We start from the raw sequence: 12241 nt of genomic DNA, 5'->3' as shown, positions 1-12241 counted from the left end.
CTAACTAACTAAATAACTACTACTATATACACACACACACACACACACACACACACACACACACACACACACACATATGTATATATGTATTAATTGTTAAAATATTTCCAATATTTTGCATATATACTATAATAAATACTTTATCATGCTGGATATGCTATCGGCAGATTGAGATTATTCCGTTCCGTTTCCGTCAAAATTTTTCTCATCATGTGAAACCCAGCTACGAAAAAACGTAACGGAATTGTTCTGATTGGTTGACCTTACCATTTGTCTTTTCCGTTCTTTTTTCGTTGTTTCTCACTCCATGTGACTGCACCCTTAGGTTTCGAGATACACAATTAATACAATCGATCCTTAGGAAGACAAGCATCGTGTGTCATAGATTTTTTAGTCTATGGATCTGTCTCTTGTAAGGTATCCTTCGCTTAACCTAACCTAACCGTCTCTAACATTTCGAACTTTAATAACTTGTTTTGTTAGGTCAATCGCTCCCTTCTTCTATCGGATTCTTTCGTTCTGAATAAAGGCACGTTGAATAAGTGCATTTTTATTAAGAGGTGAAAAGAGTATTCTATAAATAAATATTCAAATTTTATATCGCAGAATAATCGTACATTCGTTATAAATGTTTTAATACAAATTTCTTTCTAATTTTATTTAAAGATTTTGAAAGGTATTTGCATAAATATTACTTGCACGTGCAAAAATAGCATATAAGGTAAAAGTATATCATAATAGGTATACTTTTAATAATGTAACATGATGATTCTCGCAATGATTCAAAGGCTTGTGATATCGAACTGCAGAGGTAAAATTGACATTGATACATACCGAAGAATTATACCGAGTTTGAATATTTTGCGAGAAAAGACAGCAGTGATAAAAGCAGAATTTTCTATATATATGTGCATAGCTCACAAGAAACATTTTTACAATTCTACAATCTACTTGGATAAAGTTAAAGAAAATGGAATTGGCATCGTAAATAATATATCTACGTTTCAAATAAAAAAAAGACCATCTAGAAGAAATAGAGCTATAATAAATGACGACAAGATTCCAAAGCTTAATGTAAGTTTATTGTGTAAAGAATTAGAATATTGCTTTAATTTTACAACTATAATGAAAAAAATAAGATCACCTCTATACTTAAAAAATGGCATAAAACACAATTAAAAAAAACATGATTTTTTAGTTGTATATATGAGTTAAATAAACATCATTCTGTTAATTATCAAAAATGAACTTACTAACTTAATAAACCTAAGTGGACTAACTTAATTCATAAAGAGACAAAAATTAAAATTGTGGCAAAAAAAAAGATGGTTTTAAAGGATTATTAAAAAAAAGTATTAAAATCAGATTAGAATAATATCTTTCTGTCAATATTATTTGATAAGGCAATAATTTTCTATCAAGTTGAAAAATAGATTTTCTCTTTTGTGAAATTTAATTTTTTCAGTTGTGTCATTTTTAAAATAAAGGAGTAATATGTATAAAAGAAATTTCTATTAGGCATGGACTGTGAAAGCATTAGCCACTGCCGAGGAATACAATTTGGAAACTTTAGCTTATGGATTATTGAATCAACAGTTATATATTCCTAGTAAAATCTCTACATCAACTAGTCGTAAGTATCTTTACTACTTTTAATTGAATTTTTTATTTTACTTTTTTAATGGAATTTTCTGAATATTTTACATTTTTATGAAATATAAATGATGCAAGCAATTGAGAGATTTCATGAGATGTTGTAATTACTCAAAGTGAACGTGGATTTTTGCACATCATGAATGTATACTGTATTATCCATGGTTTAATCCACTTATTAGTCATTTGTGATGAGTATCGGCATATTTATATTATTATTGGTTATGCTTATGCATTTAAAGAGCAGGCAATTAAAGAGTTAGTCCACCCTGAAATTTTCAAAAAAATCGAAATTTTTTGCTTAAATCGATAGTTTAGAGGCTTAAGAATATTTTTATATATTTTTTATATATTTTTTATCCAAAAGTAAAATTCCCAATATTAACGAAGATACAATTAATTATGTCAAGCGATGCATAACAATCGGTCGCTGTTAAACTATTCTGTCATTATTTAACGTTATAGTAACATTTGTATTGTAAATGACGCACACAATTTTAATATAGCTTATACCGGTATTTCGGTTAAAAATCAGTGCGTCCACTTAAAATATAAAGACGAAAAGAGATTGTTATTGAAACTAATTGCGTTTTTCTTAGAATAGTTCATTTCAAAAATAGTAAACACTAGAAACACCACAAAATTAATCCAAATGCTTTGAAATTTGATTCGCAGTTATTCAATTATTTAAAGTCAATTATTTAAAGAAATATCTAATTTTTGCGATAACTCATTTTTTTTTGTATCCACATTTTTTGTCCACATTTTTCAATATTTTTAAATTCTGCTAGGTATTTCTCTAACAAATTTAATACAGATTAAATATAATTTTTTAATTTTTGACTACAGCATTTGGACCTTTTCTGCTGTTTTCCGCGGAGGCCTTCACATGCAGAAGGTCTCCAAAAATATGCTGTAGCGCCGCCATTTTGTTTTTTAGAATTATAATTTTTACATTTTGTACATCAAAATACAAATAACAAATAGATGATCATTAAAAACTATACACCATACAAAAAATTTTTTTATCGTATATAATTTTTTAACGATCACCTTTCAAAGTAAGGTATAATTTTGAGGATGGACTAATCTCTTAGACAAACTTCGATATTATGAGTATCAACTTAACATCTCTTAATTAGAATCAGTATTATTATGATTGCGTGTTTATATAATATTATAATAAAGAAGTTTCGTATAAAATTCTATTTTAAAAATAATTGACATATCTGTCAACCATCATTTTGTTAAGGTACTTTTTAATAATTCTGTATTCAAAATATAGATTTCGTAAGATCTTAGATTTCGTAAAAACTCGATTACTACGATTATTAAAGAATTATTAAAGAATTTAGTAAATCGAGTACTTGGAAGAGGCTACGCGAACGATAACATCGAGGAACTAAAGCTTTCTGTCGTTTCTAAATCGGAATTAATATGTTATGATTTTAATAATAATATATCTGTAAATCAAATTACGTATAGTGGATAAAATCAATGTGCCATGTCATATGTAACGATTAAGGTTATACATGGTCTTTAGAAACGTTTTACAAACTTCGAATGCGTATTGTACAAACTTGTTACTTGTAATACAGATTATTTTACTAATACATTTCTCTATAAGAGAGAATTATAATAATTACAACTAATATTTACACTTAACTCTACTTGAAGTGTTATAATATATAGCTGTCAATGTATATGATCTCCACAATGACAGCTTCTCATTTTAGTAAGCGAAAGAATCACCATGGAACCAATCACGGGATCGATTCTGTATCTTGAAACGAGGTGAAAATTACACAAGTGAGCGAATTTAGAATACTAGAATACTAATAATTTCAAGTAAATTTGCTCATTTTTGTAATTTTCATCTTGTTGAAGATATAGAATCGACCCCCAGTATCGCGGAAAAGCGACAACAATAGACAATAAACTTCGATATTATGAGTATCGACTTAACATCTCTTTTTTTTTGAGAGAGAAAGGAATCTTGCTTTGCATGTTAAATTGAAAACAGAGAAGGGTCTTTTTCAATTTTTCATATCTACGATAGATTTCCTGATCTGAACGGTTATCAACTGTAACGATTAGTATCTCGGTTCATGCAGGCATTCGGGGCAGAGCGATACTTTTTTCTATCATATTCGTTTATTTTACGAAAAGAATACGTCGATTGGAATATTTTTTATCTATTTTTGTATACACTAAACTAAACAATTACCACCAATTTTACAAAATCATATAATAGACTAAGCATAATCGAATATAGTGATTATCATAATTTTTATTACTAATATCTCAAATCTGTGATTGTAAAGAATGCTTTATTTTTTTGCAAATCATAATAGACATTAAGTTTATGTATAATGTAGGTCCAATTAGCTGGCAAGCCTGGTATAATATAACAAGTTCTGTATCTGTATACTGTATTTTATAAAGAAATATCAAAAATGAATTCCGATTTTTAACTAGAAATACAAAAAAATAATAGTATGCTTCTAATACTTAGAAATTAGAAGCTCACAGTTCAGTTTGAAAGAATGAAGGAAGACAAACAAGCAACAATGAAATTGCCTATTCCACTGGATTTGCCAAAAGAAGAATTAGAAGAATTAATAGATAAAGCAAAGGATTGGGCGCTTATACATGGAATATGTTTGAGATCGAAAAAAGTTTTTGATAGAGATATCTTGCAATTCGCACCGTTTACGCTTTTTCCATCACCATTTCCTCGAGAGGAGTTCTATAATGCCTGTGATATTCAGATCATTTTGAATATACTCATACATAGAGTAGCTCATGATTATGATTTTTTACAAGATACTTTGCGTGAGACTATAAAAGTGGACGATTTTACTAAAAATTTATTTAATATCTATAAGATTATTCACAAGGAAGGTGTTGCTCAGAAAATATCTCTTGGCATATTACGCTCAGATCTAATGTTAGACACAAGTTGTCCCAAGAAAGATATTAAAATGCTCAAGTCTCACTGTTGCTGGAAGCAAGTTGAGATAAATACAATTGCTTCTGGATTTGGTTGGTTAGGACCTGCATCTATGCAGCTACACAAGTTTGTCTTGCAGGAACTTGGCTATGCGGCTGAGCTAAAAAATCTTCCTGAAAATAATGCTCTACAAGCACTTTGTTCTAGTTTCATAGAAGCATGGAATTTATATGGCGATCCACAGTATGTTTGTAATTTCTATAAATATCTATTTTTAATCTTATAATTTATTGTTTATTTAATTTCAAATCCAATGATTGTTACATTATTTTATGTTATCTGTATCGTTTGAATATTATTTCGATTTTCTCATATTTAAAAGCATATAATTGTTTGCAGAGCAGTTATTTTGTTTGTTATTGAAGACACTACATATAATATTTGCGATCAGCGCTTTCATGAATATGAAATTCGTAAGCAGAATTCAGATATAAAAGTAATTCGCAGAAATTTAACGCAATTAGTGACTACTGCGAGACTGGGTCCCAATAAGGAGCTAATAATAAGTAGTTATGTCGTAGCAGTAGTTTACTACAGGTGCGGTTATGAGCCTGGTCAGTATCACACTCAAAAAGAATGGGACGTAAGGTTGCTGATCGAGAGATCATTAGCGATCAAATGTCCGAGCATTCAATATCATTTAGCTGGTACAAAGAAAATTCAACAAACTCTTGCAAAGCCCGGTATGGTTGCACGTTTCTTAAAAGATGAAAAAACTGCAGCAAAAGTCAAAGAAGTATTTACTGGTAAGTAATTGTTTTCTAATTTATTGAAATAAATTACAAAAGATTATTACTGATATTAATATTAGAGCATTGCAACATGTGATATTCTTATTTATCTACGTGCCTATAAAGGCACATTAAATTGAACAAAAATATATGATTTTTTTGTTTCAGGTCTTTATCCACTGGATTTTGATGAATTTGGAAATGCTGCTGTAGATATGGGTATTTCAAACCCTTGTAATTTCGTGTTAAAGCCGCAGAGAGAAGGCGGTTGTAATAACTTGTACGGGATAGATATCAAAAATTTTCTAGAATCTGTAAAATCTAAACAAAATCGAGTAGCTTGGATTCTTATGGATCGAATTTATCCACCAGTGCACAGAAATTATGTTGTGAAATGTGGAAATGGAAATATGAATTTAGAGATGAAAGAATTAGTCTCAGAGTTAGGTATATTCGGTATTATCATTGGAGATAATAAGAATATTATAATAAATAAACAGGCTGGTCATATGTTAAGAACAAAATTATCCACTGATAATGAAGGCGGTGTGGCTACTGGTTTAGGTGCTTGTGATAGCCCATTTTTAATTGATTGATATGTGAAATCAATTCTATAGCAACCATGCTTACTATGCAGTTATATCTTATAATTATATCATTTCTTTCTCGAAATAATATTCTTAATATTTTTACCCATAAATTTGATATTTTTATGAATTAAGATTTTGTATGTACATTTGTAAATATACATACACACATATTCATATACAAATATATGTACAAATATATTGAAATAAAATGCATTTACTTATACAGCAATTAAAACTTTTGTTTCATTAAAATAAATGAGATCCTTCCTACTGCTTCTAAATTATAAAATTTAAAATTAAATTTGTTCTGTATTTTGAACTGTTTTTTTTTGCAGCTTTACCTGATGTTATACATGCGGTGGCCAAATATGAAGTGGGACATGAACCACGAGAGATCTTTTTTTTCCGAGAAGGTAGCATTGTTATGTGGAATATTTCTGATCTCGAATGTGGCAACGTATTGCAATTTTTGAGACGTTACGAGCAAAATCGTTACACAGAAGAATTGATTCAAACTGAAAGCGAGTTAATGAATTATACTTATGCGGATTCCGGGTATCTCTATTTTTTGTTACTAAATACTTTTTATTCATGGATTCCACGTATAAAATAAACTGTGAAAAACTTGGACAAATGTGAGTGCTTAAAAAAATTCAGTAATTCTCGGAATCTAACAGGAAAAAGAGTCACTTGAAGGATGGCGATATTATGCTCGCACAGGAAGCAGGAAATTTGGATAAATACACGTTTTCCAATGCCATGGCACAATCTGTCAAGTTAGGTATATGGGAGGCATCGTTAAATCGTTATGTCGATTCAATTGAATTTGTTACGGAAGATCTAAAAATTGGTAAGAAGATTCAGATGACGCAGCACGAGGTGTTGAGAAAACAGGGTGAATTGTTCGCTCTCAGACACCGTATCAATTTAACGTCGGATCTGTTGGATACACCTGATTTCTACTGGGAACAAGACGATTTGGAACGTTTGTATCAACAAATCTGCGGATATTTTAGCATCGCGAAACGTACGAAAGTAAGTGATACACATTTTGTTGACTTCTATATATTTCTAGCTTTTTAAAATATTTATTGATTATGTAGGTGATGAACGAGAGATTAAATCATTGTTTGGAACTAGTGAGCATTTTGTCGTTGCACTTGAGCGATCGTCATCACGTACGTTTGGAATGGATGATTATTATACTTATTATGGTAGAAGTCGCTTTCGAAGTTTTGCATTACATCGATCGGTACCTTGTAAAATAGTGACTTAATAATAATAAATAATATCGTATACAAAAGGATAATCTATGTATATTATGTATATATTTCTTAAATATACATTACTGATATAAGACAGGGATGTCCGTTGAGTCCCTTGTTTAATATACTGACGGCAGATCTGGAGGAAGAGATGGGAAAAGTTAAATGGAGGGGGGTGGGGAATGAAGCTAGAAGACAAGAAGATACATGGTTTGGCTTATGCAGATGATATGATTTTACTGGCGGAGGATGAAGGGAGCATGAGAAATATGATAAAGAGGTAAAGAGATATGATTAGAAGAGTATATTGAAAGGAATTGGAACTAAATAGGGAAAAAAACGAAATAAAATAATCATTCAGAAAGGAAAAGGTAGGAGCAACAAGATGAAGATGATATAAAAGAGATAAAGAAATTCAAATGGGATATATGTTGTAAAGGAATGGGGAGCAGGAAGAGAAGCACGTAAAGGAAAGGCGTAACGAAAACGGTGGTAGTGATGGGACAAGTATGGAGAATTGAGAAAAGGAGATTCAGCAATGATTGAAAGAGAAGGATATAATTATATGAGCTATGGTGAGGATGGAAAAGAAAGACTGGGACTGAAAAGAAAGAGAGGAGAAGTTGCAGGATAGATATTTAAGGTGGAGGTAGGAGTGGAGGCAAAGACACCAAGTTACATGATAAGGGAATGCAAAGGGAAAAGCTAAGAGGAAAAGAAGGAAAAAAGTCTTGAACATTTGAGGAGAAGGGAGAGGGGATAGTTTTTTGGCACAGTTATGTTTGGAGGAGATAAAAGATAATGTAAGGAATGGGAAAAAATTAGAAGGTTGGGAGAAAGGAAAGGAACAATATTTCGGGACAAGGGGCTGGAATTGGAAAGCTGGCGAAGCCTGGAGAAAGAAGGATTTAGATTCGAAGAGCCTGGAAAAAAGGAATAGGGAAATGCAGAAGAAGAAAAGATAGAAAAAAATAAGGAAAGCGAAGTATAATAGATGATATAGGTGGATAAAGAGAGAGGGGATTTCTGGCATATTTAAGGAAAGGATAAGGAAAGAGGAGTTGTAGGAAGATAGCTAGCTTTAGATTAGGGAATGAGATGAAGGAAGAGAGATATTGGAAAGGAGAAAAGGAAAAGAAGTAGACTATGTGGGAATGGGATGAAAACATGGGAGCATATATGGGAAGAATGTAGGAGTTGGAGCGTAGAGTATGAAGGGAGGCTGGCAGGAGGTTATAGGTAGATAGGTATTTTGGGGGAAGAGAGAGATGAGAGATGGAGGAGAGAGGGAGTTAAGGAATGAGAGGAGGGAGGGTGAAGGATGGGGGGGGAGAGAAAGAAAGAGAAGAAAGCTCTGCGAAGAGGATTGATGAATTGTAGTTTTTGAGAATGGAAGAGGTATAACGGAAGCGGAGGTCGGCGCAGGGAGAAAGACAGATACGTTAAAGTAGATTAAGGATAAGTTAGTGTAAGATAGGTTAGGATAAGAGTGCGTATAGATAATAATGTAAGTGCGTTGTATATATTTGTAATCTCAAGGAGATACAATAAAGATTTTACTAACATTACTGATATATTCTAATATAAAAATCGTCTCTTTAAGTTTTACAATTCGTATTCTAATCATCAACTAATTACCTTTTGAGCAATACGAATGTTTTATGACAATATTGATTTTTCTTAAGGGGATGTTAAGGCCGCCTGTTTTACTATCATTTCCACTTCAGTGAAAAATCTCCGAATTGGATTTATGGATTGCAAAAGTGTTAGTACATAAATTAAAGTACGCACAAAGGACCTCAACTGCATTAGATTTCATGAGAAAATTGAAAAAAAATTAAGAAATTCATTTACTTTTGGCTCGTACAGCTGCCACCTCAGATATACCAATTTACTTGATATAAGAGTTTTAGAGTCCATATCTTCTTCTATTTCTTTCTTGTATGAATTTCCGTCCCTGTCGGGTCATAGTATCATGCGTTGATCTTGCAATCATCTAATTTAAAACCTCTTCGAAGATAGAGGTTCGGCTTATGCTTCAAAAGAACTAATCAGATTACTTTAATTCATAATTCTAATCCAGAGTCATCTAGTTCGAACGAATAAATAAAATATATAGACTCCAGCCAGTCGTATTTATTCTTTTTAAAGGCGAAAAATGGTAAATATCCATATAGGCAAAAGACCATATATATATATATATATATATATATATATAAAACATTAATTTTACAAAAGGAATCATGGCCTAAGATATAAAAAATTAATTGGTTTAATATTAGTTTGAGTAAGTATATAATCGATTGAAAAAGAAGGGAAATTTCAATAGAAGCAAGAGATTATATCAATTCCAATCTGATCTCGGGATTAATGTTAGGACAAACTCAAAAAGTATGGTTCAGATCTTGGATATCCACAATATAAACTGGGTCATTTTTACAGCTTATCTTAAAAAAGCATTCGTAAAAGTATAGCTCGTTATTAATCTCACCGCTAAAGTAAAGTCTTCTGTCAATTTTCCTTTTGCTGAAAAGTCTTAAATCAATATTAGGAATCAATTCCTAATAAAATATCTACCTTTATTAGAATTAAGATTTATTAAAAAAAGATTTAAGATCCAATTCATCAAGAATTTCAGTACGGTTAAAGATAATTGTCTGAAATCAATGTCAAATCAGAGGTTGCCGCTGATTTGGCCAATTTGTCTGCTTCCTCATTGTTTCTAATATCTACATGAACAGGGCACTATGAAAAACAAATATTTATATTTTATTTTTTATATTGGGAACTATAAATTTTATTTTGGATATCATATATTAATAAACATAATCTAAATTTCTTGGGGTAACCGGATTGTATAACCCTTAAACAACTGAGAAAAGAATCTGTCCAAATTTCGCAAATTTAATTTCGTTTACTAAGATCAATGGCCTTCAAAATTGCCCAAGCTTCTGCTTCAAAGGAACTGGACAAGTGACTTATATCTTATATTAATGTCAACTTATATCTTATAGTTAAATTTTGGAATCCAAACTGGGAGCCTACGAGACTGTTATTATTTAGAGTTTTTAGATTCATCGGTATAAATATTTAGTTCTTGATCCGAGTTGGCTCTAAAAGCCGTTAGCTTCGAGGAAGTCCTACTTGGATTACCACACTCTTTAGTTAATATACCGGAATCAAAATCAATTGAAATCATAGAGGCACCCTGATGCAGCGAGTAGGCGAAAGTTGGATGGTATAAAGAGGGTACGTATAAAGTGTTTTAAAGGTTTTAATTTATTCGATTTATCAATATAAAGGGGATCTTTTTGCAACTTTACCTGACGAAAACAATGTTGATATGTTAATTAATTTATTAATGATCCTATGATACTTTAACTGAATACACTTGAGTAAGAAACCCTCAGATAATTTATTAATCATATAAATAGGATTTTTGTCTCGAAAATTTCCAATGAACTCTGTTGGACTCTCAGGAGATCCAGGACATTTTATAAGCAGCACACAATAAATTGCTAATGATGTCATGATGAGTTGACTGCATTAATGAACCAAAAAGTCTCCCCCCCCCATTCAAATTGGGCAATAAAGTTGCGTTAATAAATTTTAATAACATAGAGAAACTGATGTCCCACGAAGGTATTGATATCTATTTCAGAATATTCATTAATTATGCAGATTTATTCTTTAAAAACATGATATGATTTTTCCATCTTAAACCTGGGTTTAAGTCCATAACAAGTCAAATAACAAATAGATTTGCTAAAGAGAATTTGAGTATTAAAGAGTGTAATTAATTCCGGAATCTGAAATTTGCTGGTTCGATGGAAAATCGTATATTGGATTTTATGTATTTCTTTGTGATAGGTTAATCGAATCCAATCAACTGTGAAGATCATAAAAAGCTTCTGCCAGATAGTTGTTTACTAACACAGGATTATTATCCTTGAATAAAATCGTCAGTAAATTGAATAGTATTGCAATAATGTGGAATTTTGAAAATTATTTTCCTAATATAAATATTAAAAAGTAAAGAGCCCTCAGAACAGAGCCCTGTGGGAGTCCCCTTTACTCTAATAGCAAGTAAGATATTGTTATTGTAAAATCTTATTAATCTATACGAAATCTATACAAAAAAAATTAAAAATAAGATTTATAAGCTACACGGATATTCGTATTATTCAACTCATTGTAGAGTAGATCCAACATTGTCATATGCCTCTTTTATATCCAAGATATATATAAAGCCTCCAGGAGTTGCCCTGCATAAAAACCTTATAGGCTTCCAAATTAATATAGGCCAAACAATGGTCACAAAAACATCCCTTTCTGAAATCGAATTGAGACTCCGGTAGAATATTATCCGGTAGAATATCTAGTTTGATATACCTTTCAAAATGGCGCATAATTAATTTTTCAAAAATTTTAGCGATACACGAAGAAATAGAGATAGGTCGGAAACCGACAATTGCTAACACAATTATATAAATCAAATATCGATTTATCATTTCCAGCCTTGAAAAGTGGACATTGCTATGTAGTTTACATCTATTTTATTAGAGGGCAATAATGCGCGGCAGCATTTTGCGGTTACAGGTTTTGGCCATCATGTCCTCTCTTAGATTTTTCTCTAGTTTCTGGTTTCTCGCAGATTACACCTCATGTGATGACAACCTCAAATGTAAGAAGAATAGATTATAAATATCGACCTGTTTTGCGTCGTGAAGTTAATACTCTTTTCTTGCACAAGTTAAGACTGTCTTAAGTACAGTCTTAAGATGTCATAAATCAATCCGAGGACTATATTAATATTTTAAGACATTAAGACAATTTTGAAATAAAAAGAATGGACTGTGAATATTGTTCCATGTTTAGTGTTTCACAGTTGATATAGCTTTCTCCTTATAAACAATTCATAGATAGAGGACAGAGATTTAGAAAGAGACACTGTCCAACTGCACACACTAGAATCTCTCTCTCTCTCTC

At 31.2% G+C, this 12241-nt stretch overlaps 1 protein-coding gene across 1 annotated transcript; it reads left to right on the top strand.

The window, feature by feature from the left end:
* The first annotated feature begins 4199 nt into the window (after window positions 1-4199).
* Window positions 4200-7255, top strand: LOC105622962 (glutathione synthetase-like). Its single transcript, XM_012204367.1, has 6 exons — window positions 4200-4849; window positions 5006-5412; window positions 5566-5961; window positions 6323-6542; window positions 6665-7022; window positions 7091-7255. Exons 1-6 carry the CDS (start codon window positions 4200-4202, stop codon window positions 7253-7255), a joined length of 2196 nt encoding a protein of 731 aa, XP_012059757.1.
* The last annotated feature ends 4986 nt before the right edge of the window (window positions 7256-12241 follow it).

Source organism: Atta cephalotes (genome assembly GCF_000143395.1).
Source record: "Atta cephalotes unplaced genomic scaffold scaffold00051, whole genome shotgun sequence".
Lineage (NCBI taxonomy): Eukaryota > Metazoa > Arthropoda > Insecta > Hymenoptera > Formicidae > Atta > Atta cephalotes.
This window is presented reverse-complemented; position numbering and strand designations above follow the sequence as displayed.

What these genes read in the sequence shown, in the direction of transcription:
- LOC105622962 (XM_012204367.1), top strand. Translation starts at nt 4,200, where the DNA reads ATGAAGGAAGACAAACAAGCAACAATGAAATTGCCTATTCCACTGGAT. An exon ending in AATTTATATGGCGATCCACA is followed by an intron (nt 4,850 to 5,005) that starts GTATGTTTGTAA and finishes AATTGTTTGCAG; the next exon opens with AGCAGTTATTTTGTTTGTTA. An exon ending in CGGTGTGGCTACTGGTTTAG is followed by an intron (nt 5,962 to 6,322) that starts GTGCTTGTGATA and finishes TTTTTTTTGCAG; the next exon opens with CTTTACCTGATGTTATACAT.